This window comes from Cynoglossus semilaevis, chromosome 8 (genome assembly GCF_000523025.1).
Source record: "Cynoglossus semilaevis isolate Cse_v1.0 chromosome 8, Cse_v1.0, whole genome shotgun sequence".
Classification (NCBI taxonomy): domain Eukaryota; kingdom Metazoa; phylum Chordata; class Actinopteri; order Pleuronectiformes; family Cynoglossidae; genus Cynoglossus; species Cynoglossus semilaevis.
In genome coordinates, this window is record NC_024314.1 from 6,926,970 (window position 1) to 6,944,690 (window position 17,721).

General features: G+C 40.8%; 2 protein-coding genes, 1 long non-coding RNA gene and 1 other non-coding gene across 6 annotated transcripts in view; 2 read left to right on the forward strand and 2 right to left on the reverse strand.

Annotated features, from left to right (window-relative positions):
* Window positions 1-4,427, forward strand: part of LOC112487396 (uncharacterized) — a 42,032-nt gene extending 37,605 nt beyond the window's left edge. The window contains exons 3-4 of the long non-coding RNA XR_003050454.1: window positions 103-213; window positions 3,801-4,427. This is a non-coding gene — a long non-coding RNA (uncharacterized LOC112487396). The remainder of the gene's footprint in view (window positions 1-102; window positions 214-3,800) is intronic.
* A 1,299-nt stretch (window positions 4,428-5,726) lies between these two features.
* On the reverse strand, window positions 5,727-11,061 carry fbxw10 (F-box and WD repeat domain containing 10). Of its 2 annotated transcripts, none has more exons than XM_008314360.3 (12): window positions 10,226-11,061; window positions 9,744-9,890; window positions 9,249-9,379; window positions 8,975-9,079; window positions 8,787-8,893; window positions 8,504-8,707; window positions 8,199-8,320; window positions 7,395-7,549; window positions 7,186-7,328; window positions 6,952-7,110; window positions 6,501-6,700; window positions 5,727-6,417 (listed from the first exon to the last, which is right to left on the reverse strand). In XM_008314360.3, the coding sequence occupies exons 1-12, from the start codon at window positions 10,689-10,691 to the stop codon at window positions 5,957-5,959; spliced, it is 2,400 nt and encodes a 799-aa protein (XP_008312582.1). In that variant the 5' UTR covers window positions 10,692-11,061; the 3' UTR covers window positions 5,727-5,956. The 2 variants fall into 2 exon arrangements, with proteins under 2 accessions (XP_008312582.1, XP_008312581.1); XM_008314359.3 differs by having other exon boundaries at window positions 5,731-6,417; window positions 9,744-9,893; window positions 10,226-11,060.
* Window positions 11,062-11,919: 858 nt separating this feature from the next.
* On the reverse strand, window positions 11,920-11,990 carry trnag-ccc (transfer RNA glycine (anticodon CCC)). Its single transcript has one exon. It is a non-coding gene; the product is annotated as a tRNA-Gly (tRNA).
* Window positions 11,925-17,634, forward strand: LOC103381812 (histone-lysine N-methyltransferase PRDM9-like). Of its 2 annotated transcripts, XM_025058030.1 has the most exons (7): window positions 11,925-12,309; window positions 12,646-12,759; window positions 13,631-13,723; window positions 13,892-14,172; window positions 14,261-14,328; window positions 14,942-15,132; window positions 15,233-17,634. In XM_025058030.1, the coding sequence occupies exons 2-7, from the start codon at window positions 12,666-12,668 to the stop codon at window positions 17,290-17,292; spliced, it is 2,787 nt and encodes a 928-aa protein (XP_024913798.1). In that variant the 5' UTR covers window positions 11,925-12,309; window positions 12,646-12,665; the 3' UTR covers window positions 17,293-17,634. The 2 variants fall into 2 exon arrangements, with proteins under 2 accessions (XP_024913798.1, XP_024913799.1); XM_025058031.1 differs by having other exon boundaries at window positions 11,929-12,759; window positions 13,636-13,723.
* Window positions 17,635-17,721: the final 87 nt, after the last annotated feature.

The following is a 17,721-nucleotide window of genomic DNA, read 5'->3' on the forward strand; positions in this document are numbered from 1 at the left end:
GATTTTATGTAAGTCCTACAGAATAATGTCCACTGTTGGAGACACACAGCAGTCATCCAGACTGTGCTGACTCAGTCTTAACTGTCTTCTTGTCACCCTCAGGGTAGACACACACCGGTGGCCACAACAGAACCTTCTTCCACCGCACGGCCCGCTGGGAACAACAGCAGAAACTCTTTGTCCCTGACCTTCAGACATCTGCTGCTAATGTGGGTCAGTTTTATTCCCTAAAAATTCTTCATATGACGACTGAATGGAACACATAAAAGAAATGAATCAACCAGAGCGTGTGTGATTTCCCAGCACTTGTGTCAACATGCCTGGAAGACTTGCTGAGCTGTGAAGTACGTAAGAGAAGACTATTTACTGTACAAGCTGCTCTGAAAAGCCTTCATGATTTAAGTAGAATGTTATTTTGAATAAAAGTCCAAACACTTAGGGCAGTGGTTTGCAACCCGTGGTTCCTGGGGTTCTTTAGTGTACCAACCTTGGCCTGACTGTGCTTGGCTGATACAGTACATCGGTTGAATGTTGTTAGAAAATATCAGGAAGGAAGGAGCTGTAATTCTACTATCAAAACAAATGTCCATGTCAGACTAATTATTTTAGCTTGCTTGCTAACAACAAAACAACATAAAGATACTGCGCCTTTAAGTCAAGATCAGGTTTGTAGTTATAGGCCAAATCAGGTAAAGTTGACTTCAGGCCACTGTATGTGACTGTAGTGAGTTTGTCATACTAAATACTGAGTACTATTACTTAGACTTCATACTCTGCACTGCTGCCGTCAATTAAATAGTTAAAATGTTTTCGCGTCTCTCTTGAATCATATCTGCTAGTAAAATGATTAGATTAAATTTCAGTTTCCAGACCAGTGATTTAGGGGAAACCCTGACATTTATCATCATTTCCACTCATTCTCCAGCGATGTCATGTCATACGGTGGGAAAGCACCCATTTGATGGTTACAGTCCAGAAGTTAAGCCATCCCTAAAGTTAGAAGAAGAAAGTGGTTCGTCCATGTGTTGGTATTTTTACCACAAACTGTGAGCGCTCTTGCTTATCAGGCCCTCTGACCTCTGTGAGCAGCCAGGGGCCTGCTGCTGCTATCACAACTGAGTGGAGCACAAACATCTGTGCTCGACATGAGCGAGCAGCTAATTGTTTGTCAGACAGTGATTAAGTGCATGAGTCAAACGTCGAGGACAGCTCAGATAAAGGCATCCATTAGCTGTCCTGAACTCTTCCCTCAACTCTCTGGAGCTGGAAATAGAAAAGATTTGTTATGGACGCTAGTCTTGACTTACTGTATGTGACGGGGACTGTTGCACCACACAAGTGCCAATAAGTGAACTGTTTGTACTCCTTTCTATTTGGACATTTGTACTTTTATTACTTCGTTGGACATCCTCGTTGATCAGTTATCCAGCAAATGCTGTGATTTTCTTACTTTATTTTCAGCTATTGTACAAAGTGTCCCATAAAATACCAATCTACACTCTCCATGATGTAGGTCAAGAGACTATTGACTTGTTTTGTTCCACGTCTGTGGAGGATGATCATTGATCATGAACATTTGTTCTTGCCATCACAATTAATTTTCTGTTTAATTTGTGGCAGGAAGTCCAGTCAGTGTGCCATGACTTTTCTTCTGTGAATTGCCTACTTGTTCCAAAGGCGCTGCCCCCTCCTCTAGCCCCACCCACAGGCGATGTGAGCCTATTGACCTGCATTAAACCGAAGTTTTATGCAGTTGACCTCCGACTCTAAGAAAACAGTGAAATTATGACACTTACCAGTGTCGCCTGCGTGTGTCTGGAGCTGCTGTATGAAGACTGTGATCCATTTAGACCAATGGTCAATGGTCACATGACACCTTTAATAATGACACCCTGAAACACATTCTCATTGTTTTCCCCCTAAAACCCTAGAGAGAAAACATTAGAAAGGATTTAGAAGCCTGTCAAATTTTAGATTGGCTTGTATTTCTTTAATTGGCATCTTATTACATCGACATAAAGGACTATTGAGTGTAATTCGAAGGCGATTTGAAGTAATTACAAGGTTATTTATAAGTAATTGCCATGCTTAGGAACTAATTTGAACAAAAACACACAAAGACACTGGTCAAAAATAAACAGTAAGGATGAATCTGCACAATCACTTAGTAATAGTCGGAACGTTCCAATCCGTACGCAGTGATAGTGGGCCACCTAGTGGTGAATAGGTCTATGAATAATTCCACAGAAGCATAAAAGCTACAGCCCCTGGTGTTAAGCACTGCTGTGTTTAATAGTATTTATTGGTGTGTGTATGTGTGTGTGAGTCCTTAGTACGGAACAGGTTTGGAAGATGAAAAGATATTGTTTTGCAATTTTCAAAACACATTCCAGATGTGATGCTGTAAGAACAGATGGCTTCAGCATGTACAATCAGTCAACTCATAAGCGCAAAGAAATAGTTTGAAGTTGATAAAAGAAACGCAAACAAAATCAAAGCAGTCTGTGTATCTCCTTCATCGACTCTAGCTCATGTCAGTGTCACTTTTAAGGCTCATATCTGTGCTTTTTCTGGCGTGTCAGAAACACATTTTTCCCCCAGTCATCTGTTCAGGGCTCGGTCTCTTACCCAGGGAGCCAGAGACCAGCATCAGTGTCTCTGATTGTCCTCCCAAAATGTGGTCACAGTGGTTTCACCCCACATTCTGGCTCAATCAAGGGCCCTTGAACGCAACAAAGGTCCAACTCCAAGAACCAAGAAGCAGCTAATGCACTACTGCCATCCAATCAATGAGCAATCAGAATCCCTCTTATCTATTTTGCTTGGCTGGACATGATTGTTAATCAGCCCAGTGTATCAGTAATAGTGTTTCTGTTAATTGCCTCTCTGTTCGTTGTGGCTGCGTTCGCCAGCGTTTCTGATCTCTATCTGGAGAATGAGGTCAGGGAGTCATTCCAGTCTCACAGCCATGAAAAAGGTTTCAATGTTTTGGTGTTTGGAGTTGAAAGCTGTTCCTAGAACAAAGGAGCCGTACCACGTCACTCATCACTCAGACATTGACGTGGTTCATTACCAGCTCTCCGTTCCTGCTGCCCAGAGTTTGTTTTCAGCCATGGCCAAATGTAGTCAGTGCTCGTGTCATGACTCAGCTGCCCCCTGAGAATTGTCCCATTTGCATATTCCCTTAGCCTTCGCCTCTGACGTGTGATATCTGAACAGCTCCAGGGCTATTCAGCTGCCTGTCTGAGTGACATGCAAATAAAACAAACTAATAACAACGACGCAGATCAAGATGTGGTTAATCCCATTCTGCTCCATGACTGGCTCAGACTGACCTGGCCTGGTGCTGCTATAGACCAGCTTAGGAGTTCACGGCTGCTACTGACACAGCATGACAGAAAATGAAAAAATGAACTTGACAAAAAGACTGTGATGCAAATACACACCTTTGAAGAGGCTCAGATCTGTGTAGTTCTAGGGGTCAGCAGGGTCACACAGAATCATCTTTTTGTCACCTCTTCACAACCCCCTGTCACCATGAAGGAGGCTGACTGTCATTTCTTTCAAGCCTCCCTCTCATGCATAAATAAACTTCTTCTTCCTCCCGCTCGACCAACCCTTCTTCTGCGAGGACTTGGATGTTTTCTTTATTCTAAGATGTTCAGTCTAAATAAACTCTTTGATGAAGCTCAGTTTTTTGTCATATTTTCTGAAAAAAAGGGTAGGTTTTTAATGGAATGTTTTCTCCAGCATTTCTTTTCTCAAATAACAAGATTTGGCCGTCTGTCTTCTTCTTTCAGCTGCTCCCTTCAGGGGTCGCCATGGTGAATCATCCACCTCCATCTCGGCCCTCTCCCCTGCCTCTTCTACTCTTACACCAACAATCCATCCATAAATCTTCTCTGTAGTCTTCCTTGTTTCCTCTTGTCTTGCTGCTCCATCTCCAGGATCCTTTGTCCAATGTCTCCAGTATCTCTCCTCCACACATGTCCAAGCCATCTCTAACTCCAGCTCCAGGATAACAGGAGATAAAGCAGTAAGAGGAGCAGTAACAGGACAGTCTGTGTCAGCTCCAGTTTCTCCTTTATATTTTCAACAGTAACGACGTCATGATGTATTTTCATCTTCAATCATTTCACTTCAGATAACTTGGGGACAAATATATTTTTTGCTACTTGCAACAGCACTTCATTTAAGGCAGTATGACATTATGGAGGTTTTAGTAGTTCTTAGTGTAAGTACTCTGAGTGAATGTGTGTATTACTTTTATTAGAAAGCACAGAGTATAATAGGAATTGAATGGGAATTTACAGTAATGCACAGACTCAACCAGTCTTTCTTTGACTCAAACTTTTGACTAAAATGTTGCTTGGTTGTACACAATAAAATTCAAAGTTTGTCTCTTCTTCAACAACCCTTCAACAACAGCATCTTAATTTAAATTTAAAAAGCACCTTCTTTAAAAAGACAAACAAAGAAGTTAAAAAGGAGAGAGAGAGAGAGAGAGAGAGAGAAAACGTAATCCAACTCAACTCTGGCACTAAATTTCTGCAGCTGCGCTCAAGACGTCACGGCGAAAAGAAAATCACCACAGGGCTGAGAGAACACTGGCAGAGGGAATGCTGTTAAATCCCTTTTTCGAAGAGAAAATTCCAAACAAACCCATTTATTTCAATAGACAAACCGTACAGTCTCACCTAACGAACCCTAACCCACTGCCACAGGAGTGGCTCATGACAAGAGGCAGCATTATCCACACTTTTCAACAAACCAAAGGAAATTAGCAGTGCACTGCTCCTGAGAGCATTCTCCACAGTGGGGCGTCAGTCAGTTCTTCCCATAATCCTTTGTTATTCTGAGTTGCCCAGCTGTTGCACTGCCGCTGATGTCAAAGCAGAAGACTTTCTCTGCCTGATCTTCAACCTCCTTGCACCTAATGATGCCCTGGAGGCAGCAGGGCTAAAGGGCAGATGGTGAGAAAAAGACAACTACTACTAATACTACTACTAATACTAATACTACTGATCTTGTTTGTAGTTGGTACATGAAAATAATCTAATAATTTCTTGTTGTTTAATTGATGTATATTTTAAGACTAGTTATTAGCCACTAAGAGAAATTAAAAATATTTTTTTTATTGGGTGCTTTTGTGTCTCACTTTAAGTCTAGACACTGTATGATGAGTACGTTTGTCTTTCTTCTCAATCATATTAGTCAAAGGACGAACCAAATGATTTAAATGGTAATGTCTGCAGTCTGCAGATTAAAACACCAAACTCCAATTAACATTAGTCACATCAATGGATCAATGAGGAAAGACTAATCACTTTCAGGGTTAATTATAATTTTTGCTCTTTTTCCATTTCATAGGAAAATGTCACCAATTAAGCTACTGCTGGCAACAACACTTTGCTTTGTGTAAAAGATCTGTGGAGATGCTAACAAAGAATTAAACGTGACGCTCGTCTTGTAGTTCATAATGCAAGTTTTATTGTGGGTCATATAGAGACTAGAATATGATAGTTTGAACTCCTTTGGTTATAGTTTAATGTATAAATAGACTCAATCCATGCCCTAAACATTCTTTTAAACTTTAAACAGCTTTTTAAACATTCAAACTACATTTTAATATGAACTGGATTTACCTGTAAAATTTAAACTCAAAGAATAAAGAACAATCAAACAATTCCTTCATTCACCTCCAAGAGGAAATTAAACTGAGGTGACGGAATTCTGGAAAAAATAAAACATTATAAAACAACAGATACACACTATTAGTCATCTTTGAAAAACAGGGCTTTTAAATTATTGAAGCAATACCGCCCTCTAGCGGAGATGTATTGCAACATCACATTTGTCTGTTTGTTTTTCATGTTTGTTTGTTTTTTTTCCTAATTTAGTCCAGTCATGTTAATGCCGTGTTTAAGACTTAGATCTCGGATTTCTTGCCCTTCCCTCAAGAGGTCTTGGCTGTCTTTTTGGCACCTGCTGTGTCAGCACCAGCTTTGCTCTTCACCCCTTGTGTGTCAGCACTAGGAAGTTGGGCCTTTTTGGAAACAACACCTTGGTGATGTCTCTTCTTGGTGTCAGCAGCATTGGTGACAGCTGTCTTTATTAAATTCTGACTGGCCCTTCTCTCCAAAACTGTCCTGGATTTCTTTGTTTGACCACTGTACGCCTGTTGAACTGGGTTTGTAGGAGTGGGTTCCTGTACTTGGGAGCTAGAATTCGGTGAATCTGGAGGTCTGTGAGGATCCCAGTCCTGCATCTGTGCAGTGCTGTTGGTGTTGCTTAATTCCTCAGTGTCCCAGGATTTCTGACTGGTGCTGCCTTGAAGAACCCTCTTATTCAGTTCTTCACTTGTTGCTTTCACCTCCTTCCCCAATAATAATGGAGCAGTCTGACACATGTCTCTGACTACAAATGAAATACAGAAAATGGAACTCAAACTAAATGCAGGCTGATGAACTTCGACTCTGACTTACACTGTGCGTTCTTACCTTGTGATCCACTGGGAGAAATGTCTGTTTTCTTGATGTCAAAGCTGGGCGTACCTTCAGTTTGGTCTTTGTAGAAAACCTTTTTGAGATGAGCTGCTGGTTTCATGTTGCTCTGGCCTCCCTCTGATGACTCTGAGTAATCCCAGAATATCTTTGCAAACTTGTAAAGTCTCACACCACATATAGTGTTCACTAAAATCCTAAAATAGGGCAGAAAAAAACACTTGACAGGGGAATGTGAGGGGGAAAACCAAAAGTTCTAAAACAGACGTTATGATATCATGAGGTGTCAGATCTTATGAACTGAAACACGTGAATACATGTCCTCAACAGCTTGGTCAAGTTTATTATTAGAACTTTGTTTTACTTGTGTAAGTGTAAGGTTTAATTTGATCCCTATAAAACTCTTAAAAGTGAACAATTTCAAAACCCCAAACCATCCAAGAATTACCCGTTTTCAAGAAAGTGCAGGGACAGTATTCGGCCCGTCTTGTCGTCTATGGTGATGACTCTCAAACAGTCGCCAGTCAGGAAATTAAAAATACGAATTTTTCCATCCACGCAGCCAGTGACAACACGCAGGTAAATGAGGGCCAGAGTTTTGACCTCTCTGAAAGAAAAACATTTTTTTTTTATTTTCTGTCACACACAGGCCACTTGTCAGTAGTTGTGGATCCATGTTTACTTTGGGTGGTTGTAGGTCATTAGACAGTCTTTAACGTGACAGTGGGTGCTCCACACCATGACCTGACCACTAGAGTCCCCAGAGAGAAGATACCATTCATTGAAGAACAGACACTTGACTGAACTCTTGTGGCCATCGATCACCTGGGGGTGAGATGAATTTAAGAATTGTAGTTGGTTTGATCAAACAGAGACAGACGAGAGTCTCACCCTCAGCAACGATGGCGTCTCCATGTTCCAGATCTTGATAAGGCCTCGGTCACAGCTGCTGTACAGTTTACTGGCGGTCAGCTTCACACACTGGATGGAGCTCGGGTGTTTGAAATTAAAACCATCACATCGTTTCCTTGTTAGCAGATTCCAAGCTGGTGGTGGAGGAGGAACACATGTTCAGGTCACAGAGTTTGAGGCAGTTTGAATGACTTACTGCATTTTCAGAACAGTTATACAATAAAAACCAAAGTCTGTCATTCTAAATCAGTTCATTTTTTAACATGTACAAATATGGTTGCCAGTTCAAATACCACAAAGTTCAATGCTGCCTGTTAAAAAGATTGACACAAATCGCTGAAGACAGGATTTTAGTTTATTTCACATTTTCAAATCTCACATTTGAGAAACCAGTGAGGTAAAGTTTTGTATATTCACGACAGTAGCTATTTTAAGTACTTAAAATGAACCATAAAACTAAAATAAAAAGATAAAAAAGAGACTTAGATAAAAAATATATTTCCTATCCTAAATTACAAAATTAAATTTTCAAAAAAAAAAAATCAAGGATGACATTAGCTCTTTCTGGGTGTCATGGGCAAAACACTTCTAAGACAAAATAATTGTATTGAGCTGAATAAATGATCCATATCCAAGATTATCCAAGTCTATTTGATAAAATAATGTGAAAAACATGAAATAAAATAATGTCCTACTATATTTTCATGCCATAAAAGTTACAGTAAATGTCAATCAACGTAATATTTAGTTTGAGATGCTGAGGTCGTCATGTTAAAAGCCTACCTCTGAGTGTACAGTCTTTAGCCCCAGAGACCAGCGTATCACCATTGATATCCAAACAGTTGACATTGCCTGTGTGGCCATACAGCACAATCTCACACAGGTCCGTCTTCAAATTCCAGCACCTACAGGTTTGATCAAAACAAAGAAAATACAGTAAATATTTAGTAAAGCAAACATCAACCCCATGTGGTGCAGTCAAGTACTCCCAGGAAGTTCACATTGGGTATCTCATTCTGAAAGCTTTTAAAAACCAATCCAAGTCTTACATTTAAACCTTTCCTTTATACATTTTATTATTTTTTCACCTGATGGTGGCATCACAGCTTGCAGTAATTATCAAGTCCCTGTCCTCACACAGCAGCACAGCCCTGATGCTGCCAACATGGCCCTTCATCTCTGACACCGCCTTTGCTTCTGATGCTACGTGAAACAGATGCACAGCGCAGTCCTTGGAGGCTGTGACCATAAAGGATTGACCTCTGTAGTCCACCACCCGATAGGGGTCTTCTCTGTCAGAGCCAACCATGAGACCACAACTGAGTTCTCTGATCTGAGGTAATGTTTTTTTTTTATGTTGAGACCACTTACTTGTTCACAAGAACTTTGGGATAATATGCACCGCAGTAAACATTTCGCTCCTCCATTCGTATGACTTTGGTCTTGATTTTGCCATAGGCAGTTCTATGTGCAATCACCTGAGCAGAACCAATATGTTCATTAATGATGCTCAAAGTAACTGGCTGAACAAAGGTAGAATGTTGATTGATCGAGGGAACCTTTTGATTACTGGAACCAACATCTGGTTCTTCATCCTCGTTTGCGGGCACCAGGACGTCAACAAAGTTGGCGTAAGTGGGACTGGCATTAATACCTTTGCTGACCTAGAACAAAAAGATGTGTATGTACGTATATATATATACATATTTATATATATATATATATATATATATATATACACACACACACACACACATATATATATATATATATTATGTGATCTTGCCTTGGAATAGAAGAACAGAAACAGACAAACTCATACACATTTCCTACCTTTCCCATGGACTTCAGGTGAACTTGGAAACTTTTTCTGAACTTTTTTTCCTCAATGGTTTCTTTTGCAATGTGTTGCCAACGGCGACAAACCTTTTGGCAGTATTTCAGCGTGTGTTCATCCAGCAGACCTGTGTAAACAAGGTCCAGTCAGACTAGGTTTGACATGACTTAGGGAGTGTTGAACATTTGGGCAACTCTTTATTAAGTAAAACTATGACAATGACATTTCTTACTACATCACATAAGAACCATTTGTACAAGGACACAGCTTTGGAGACAGTAACTGACAGTAACATTGTGGAGAAGACAGTAAGCTGAGCTGGAGTTGTCAAAGCTGAAGATGCTGAAAATGTGTTTGGTGGAGACCACGATGAGGTTGAGATGTGTGGAGATAAAGTGAAAGATCCCGGAATAGATGTAGGAATGCAGTAGATGGTTGACCATAGAGTGAGATGGATAAGGATTCTCAGATGTTCCTGATTCTGTTTTTACCCAGTATCCTCTTGGAGAGATAAACAGACAGGCCGCTAATGAAGTCTCTGTATTTGTTCACTCCAGACAAGGACTCTGAAGAACCAGGAACCACAGTGAGTGCAGGGTCCTCTCTTCCCCCTCTTTGTCCAATGGCACTGGAGCTCCCTGCTGAAAATGGCAGATTATTGTATTATACAGATGTCATATTCAGCATAGAAATCACCTGATGGACAAAATACATCACAATATAGTGTGAATATAGTGTTTTTTTGTTTGTGTCTGATGTGTAAAAATTTGCAACAAAAGAACTTAAAAGATGTTCTGGTTCTAACCTAAACCTATATGTAATACATTACATATAGCTATATTAAAGTTAAAGTTAAGTCTTTATTGTGGTATAAATAATAAAGTATTTCATATTTTAACACACCCTCAACTCCTTTTAAAAAACTGTTTGACCAACCCTGGGTTGGAATTACTGCACAATAGGAAAAACCCACATTTGATTCTGGCCAGGAGGACGTTGGTCAGGTTGGCGAATATGCGCAAAAGTTCCGAGTCACTGAGTAAGAAGAGACGGCAGAGATAGAAGGATTTAATCCAATCTGGATTTTTACTGAACCAGTCCCAGATCTTCTCCATGTCCAGGTCGGGTGCATCCTCCTGCTGGCCTCGGCGAGTGTCGCAGTCCTGCCTCTGCACCGGAGCTCTGGACCTGGCGTAGGTGAACAAGGTCCAGGATGTTGCGCAGAGCATGTTCTGGATGCTCTCGAGCAGCAGGACGTTAGTGCAGCGCAGCAGCAGCTCCACCACGAACCTCCTCCTGTGTCCGTCCGAGACCACCCACAGGCTCAGGGCAGAACCTGCAGGTTTTGGCGCAAAGACGCAGAAGGGGCACATCCCGCACACACTGCCGCCACACGCAGGTCTGCATTTCAGCTCGTTACTGTATTTTATGAACTTCATTTCCACGTGCGTCACGAGCACAGCGTAGCTTTTCTGCCTCTGTCCTAGATGGGCGCTCCTGTAGCTACTGCACGCTCCGGCGCATCCTCCATTACACTACCTTCGACTCGATAAAACCAGAGAACTGTTTAGCGTGAGTGATAAAAGATAGGGATAAAAGGAACAGATGACGTCATATGTGGTGACGGTTTGTTGCCCCATAAACTGCTCGTAGCCTAGTTACCAAGCCAAAACTTTCACAAAGAACACAAAGTGTGACCTTATCTCAATGTCACTACTTTGTCACACCGTTAATGGGTCAAACTGTGGGTCATGACCCAAAGATGGGCCATTCCTTAATTTTCCAAAGGGAACTCCCAAGGGATTAATATCTATCTATCTATCTATCTATCTATCTATCTATCTATCTATCTATCTATCTATGAGATTATATCAATTAGGTCGTGATTTCCTGAACACGCCATTAACAATTGTTGAGACCAATTCCAGAACAAGATGTTTTTCTCTTGTGAAAAAAGTCTTGCTCTGGTAAGTACAGGTGTGAAAAATGACAAAAACAAATTCCCTGAAAACAGAAATTATTCAAGTAGGCTGTCATTCCATTAAGATTTTCCCTAGTTTAAAATTATATTTTGACAACATTTACTGAGACAAAATATCAATAATACAAAATATTCATCATGTCAGTGTTTTATATAAAAGCAGTTTTAAAATATTTCCAAACATAAACAGGTTTTCTTTCTGACTGTGTACTTTACAACTATCTTGAGCATCTTTTCTGAAAGCGTATTTATACAGATGAAACTGGTGAACTCTGAATATAATTAATGTAAAATCATTTGCATATGATAATAGTGTCAGATTCAGTTACAAGGAGTTAAATATTTTTATTTCCCACCTTTACTTCATTTGCATGTTCAGTAACACTTTTGTAACATTTTGTATCAAATTAATATAACACATATCTATTTCAATAATGTAATAATTCCAATAAATTAACCATAAATGTAATTTCTACAGGACTATCAGGCATCATTTTAAAAACCCCTGTGCCATGTGGGCCTTTGAGGATAGGGTGTAAGTTTGACATGTTCTTGCAAGATTTCTATTGTAAAATTGTTTTACAATGAATGAAAAGGAGTGACTTGCATGACCGAAGCAAATTACAAGTAAATACCTATAGTTTTATTTATATATAGCATTTGTTGTGTTGCAGGGGGAAAAAATGTGCGCCGCCCGGGAATCGAACCCGGGTCGCAAGAATGGGAATCTTGCATGATACCACTACACCAGCGGCGCAGTTGTTTCATTGCTATTATAGAGGACTTGATATAATGTACGACTGATATCTTGCGTGGCATAAAATGATAAAAGTTTTGAATGTTGGGTGTATTTTATCAAATCATGTTGCTGCAATGTGTGGGAATCCAGGACATGTCCGTTTGACATCACCCTTTTTGCCATTTTGGTTGAGTAAAACAGGAAATAGAATCCTTTACGCTGAAAAGGTGTTTATTATACTTCCGGGGCAGCGACCTGAGCGTTAGACGTTTTTTTTTCTAGGCAAATTCAATGTCTTGTTTGCAAACTCCGTTGCGAACGGTGGAATAACGCCGTGGTAAGTAAAGTAGGTGCACAACATTTATTGCAGTACAGCAGGAAATTAATAAACCGGAAACGTAATGATCCGCAGAATAATTTGACTCCATATTGTTACTTGGTACGTGTAGTAGCCACATAGCATCAACTAACTGTCAAATAAGATAAGTCTACGCAAAATAACTTTTTTACAACATCAATGATTAAATGGGACTCTGCCATCATATGTTATAAATTATTAAAATAGCCAAGCATCAACGTCTGCATTATTAAACCATGTTTCACTTGCTAAATTAAGCTAGCATGCGTTTTGACATAGTTTTACATTTCTACATATCCATATTGTTACTGTAAGGCCACACAGGGTCGTTCCTTATGTCGATCCCCAGCGCTGAGGTGGAGTGGGTGGAGGCAACCGAGGAGGTTGTAACAGAGGAGATGTTAACGTCTGAGGATAACACTCGCACAGGTAAATAAAAGTAAAACATGCAAACATTTATTCAGGTGTAAACAACGTATCAGAAGCAGTCATGCTTCAGGACAATTTTTGCATTTGTGTAATTATGAATTACACAATTGCAAAACTCTGGAGTCTAGTCTAAGTTATACATGGAACTAAATTGTGTATCTATATATATATGTTGTTAATGTCGTTGTTGTTGTTGCTCATCTATGTATACTTAGCAACCAATAAGTGCAGCAAATTCAGACTCCCCTCTGGTGATTACGGTATTTTCCACACTGTAAGTCGCACTTTTTTTCATCCTTTGGCTGGGTTTGCGACCTATACTCAGGTGCAACTTATAAATCAAAATATTTAATTTCACATCTGCACATTCCGCGAAAGGGCACTCCTAGTCTACCAGTATGTGCTACTCTTGTACCACTGAAAATTCACGTTTGTTCTTTTCACACTGACAGCGGCTAGAGGGCACTCTTGCTGGCTGGAGCGACTTTATTATGGGTTTTTTTTTTTTCTTGGTCTTGCTTTTTTGACTGGTGCAACCTATAGTCTGGAAAATACGGTAGCTGCTGGCTAAAACTTGTCAGAAGTTACATTTTGTTTTATATTGGACAGAATGTATATAACTATATATTTCCATTTCTAATACTACATTAATACTATCAGTACTACAATTTTTTACATGAAGCACATCCTGTTTTTTTATGTTGTAGTGAAAAATCAAATCTGCACTGTTAACTTCATTCTGTTTATTAATTGCTATTTTCTTCAACCTTTTTGTGCAATTTTCTGTTCTTTTCGTTGCTGCAACATCAATTTCATCAGTGTAGGATCAATGAAGTTTAATCTAATCTAAAAACATGTTTGTCCTCTGTAGTGCAGCAGCTTTCAGATGAAGCAGAAGCACCTGTTCAGAAGTTACTGGAAACTTTAGGTCAAGGAGAAAATCCAGAGGCTACCACTGGCTTTTGTAAGTGTGGATCTCTATTCACCTAATACATTTTCTCATCAAAGTATTCACCTTATTGACTTGGTTTTTGTAGCTAAAATGCCTAGTGGTAAAAAATGTTTACCTTGGTAATGGATCAGGACAACCAATCAAAGCACATACTTTGTATCCACTGTTTTTATTTACCAGATTGTGAGGAATGTCTGAGTCTCTTCGATAACAACAACAACGATTCTTCAAACATCAGTGGCCCTTCGTTTGTCCTTGACTTTCCAACAAACATTGGTGTCCCTCAGCGGGCCCTGCTTACACTTCCACATGGCCTAACAATAGGCAGGTCCAGTATTCCCATGGCGGGCATTGGTGTCATAAATCATGGACCAAGTGTCTGTCCAGGAATGCATTTTGGACCTTATGAGGGTGAAGTAACAACCTGTGAAGGAGCTTTGACAAGTGACCTCTCCTGGGAGGTGAGCTCAGAATTGACCAACAGCATTGCTTGAACAAGGATGAGTGTTGTTCTGACAGACTGTTGTTCTCTTTTTGTTTGTTTTGCAGATTTATAAAGGGGAGCTTGGTTACAAGTACATTGATGCTGCCAAGGATTCACACTCAAACTGGATGAGGTAAAATATTTGTAAATAATTGTTTATAAAATAACAAAGATTTGAAAAGGAGCAATTAATAGATTAACATACTTAATGACAAGAAGATAAAATTATATTTCAAACATGTTTTTATAAAATACTGTCTCTAGATTAAGTGTCACAAGTAAATCATGGATGCAGAACTTACATACATATATAGACATACATACGTAAATGTATTGTAGCATTTGAATCATTTCATAGCAGTTTTCAAAAATATGAACTATTAAATAGCCATTCCAATTCATTTAAACAATGCAACACTTTACAAAGCTGCACCTGAGGTTACAATGCCCGCCTGTGGTCAAAAGGCAGAACAGCTGGACACTTGATGCACCATAGCGTGGACATGATTAGTGGGCCAATTGGCCTTTGAAAATCTTTTCTTCCAATATTCTAAAGATTCTGATTATATTAATCAGTCTTTTTTCTTAAGTTTTTACATTCATGTGAACTTAGTGTTTTTCTTACAGTTTTATTAATACAGTCAGCGATATATACATTGTGTCAGATTTCTGAAAAAAATAAATAAAACATTAAAATCAAATACCTGTACACAAAACTTTAGAATATGTTTTCCTCTCAAATGCAGGTATGTTAGATTTGCTCGTAATAAAAACGAGGCCAATCTGCTGGCAGTGCAGTACAAAGACAGCATCTTCTTTCATTGTTGCCGCTCCATCAACCCTGGTGATGAGCTCATGGTTTGGCCCAGCGACAAACTTCTCGCCGACTTCAGTGAATCCTGGACCCAGATTTGGTTTATGAGGTTAAAGTCAGCAGGTACCTGTTTCATTTGCCAGTTTTTTTTTTACTTTGACCTCTTTAAAGTTACTGGGATGTGTAATGTTTGTAACGTTACGGTTTATTGTTGTCTTTTCAGAGAGTAGTCATACAGAAACATCTCAGGTTCTCCTCTGCTCCCACTGTGAGCTTTCCTTTACCACAGAAGCGTTTCTTCAGCGACACATAGAAAAGTCTCACCCTCCACCCACAGGAGACTGTGCACCACCTGTCTCTCATGGAAGTGAATCTGAAAATCCTACTCCCACTGTTGAATCAGCAACCTCTGTTGAATCCATGGTAGTGTTGTCTGTTGATCCAGTTGATTGCAAAACCTGTGAGGATTGCGGGAAGACTTTTAAGCAAATGCCACATCTCAGAAGACACAAACTTTGCGTCCACTCCAACAAACGGCCCTACTGCTGCCAAACCTGCAGACGGACTTTTAGCCAAGCCTCGGGTCTAATCAGACATGAGCTGGTTCACAGAAAGCAAACTGGGACAAAGGTTACCAAGCAAAGCCAAACTGTTATTGAGACGAACAACACCTGCACACAAAGATCAAAAGTCCTTCAGACTGCAGAGACGTCTTCACCTGAAGAACCAAAGGAAAATACTGCACAAGAGAATCAAGAAGAGGGAGATGTAACTGAAACTGAGGAAGCAAAAACACCTGATGACAACTCCTCTGACTCTGTAGAGACCATCAGGAACAAAGCTTACACAAAAAAGCCTGGTGTTCATGAGAAGGTACGTCCTTATGTCTGCTCTGTGTGTCAGAGGTGCTTTGGTCAGTACCATGACCTGAACAGGCATCTGCAGGTTCACAGGAAAGAGAGAAAAAGGAAAACAAAGGGAGCTGAGGCTACAGATGAACCAGAACCAGACACTAATTTATTTAACTGTGCTCCTTCAGAGGAAACCCTTCAACAACACATCAGTGAGCGCAATTCAGAGGATTCAGCAGAGACAAACCAAAATCCCCTGACAGCCCATGCTGAAAGTGATCACAGTGACGACCCTGATTTCATTCCACAACCCTCTGTGACAAAAACTGTTGAATCAGTCCAAAACAGTTCTTCTCAAAGACCTCAGAGACTCAGGGCCAGATCAAGGATTTCAGCTATAACCAAGCTTATTGCACCAAAACAAAGAGCCACAGTCAGCAAGAAGCCTAAAACCGAGCAGCGTTGCGCTCAAAAGTCTCCAACAGCGTCGGTCAGAAATGTGAGGTTCAGAAAATACAAATGGTTTGGCTGCGATAGATGTAAACGAACTTATGGGAACCAAGAAGATCTGAAATCTCACAAGTGTGCTCTGAAACAGCTTAAGTGCGGACAGTGCGGAGCAGCCTTCAGTAAGTCGGGCTTTCTGAAGAGGCACGAGCAGAAGGTGCACTCAACCACACAGTCGTACGGTTGTGACCACTGTGGAAAGGTCTTCCCCACTGCCTGTAAACTGAAGCAGCACCAGAAGAACAAAGCTTGTATGAAGTACCACTGCAACTCTGAGCTTTTCTCCTGCTCCTTCTGTCAGTTCTCCTTCACTATGAAGAACTACTTAATCAAACACGTCAAAAGGCACCACCCGGTGGAGTACCTCTCGCTCTGCGACTCAGACAGCATGACAGTTCAGCTGCAGGAGGAGCAAAGTGAGAAGCAGTATGTGTGTCCCAATTGTGGGAAGAGCTGTTCTACTGCCAAAGCCTTCAAGTCTCACACATGCTTCCAACAGGTGAAGGTTCTGTATTTGTGCACAGACTGTGGGAAAGGCTTCATGAACCACTACACCCTGAAGCAACATCAGCGCATTCACACAGGGGAGAAGCCGCACAGCTGCCCCCACTGCAGTAAGAGCTTCACTTACACATGCCAGCTCAATGTGCACCTCCGGACTCACACTGGTGAGAAGCCTTACCTGTGCACACACTGCGGAGAAAGCTTCCGGCAGTCGGGCGACCTGAAGCGACACGAGAGGAAGCACACAGGAGTGAAACCATACCCCTGCCATGAATGTGGTAAAAGCTTCAGCCGTCCACATAGTCTGAAGGCACATCAGATGCTGCACATGGGAGAGAAAATGTTCAAATGCACCGAGTGTGGAAAGAGCTTTTCCCGGAATTATCACCTCAGGAGGCACCACCAGAAGATGCACTTGTAGTCACGTCACATTTCGGTGCAAAAAGGAGACCGGAGAACTTCTCTTTTAGTGTTACGCTTTGCGCGTTATTGAAAACCATGCATACGTTTATTCAAAGATGAAGACTTAGTTTTTTAAAATGCAGTATTGTTTTCTGTTCTCAATAAAGCATGTTCATGCTCAATCACTCTAAGGTGTTCCATTTTAGAAACGGTGCAACGCAACACGACTCGCTTCCCCAATGACATCATGCAAGTAAACCACAGCTCTTAGTGAGTCAGACAGCCACATGCTTATCCTTGGACAAGCCCTACCCACTACCCCACACCACCTCTGGCCCCGAAGCTGTAACATCACCTGGTACACCTACACCCCACATCACCCCCTTCACCCTGCCTAGCCCCCACACCACCACACCCCCTAGTTGTAATAACACCTGGTACACCTACC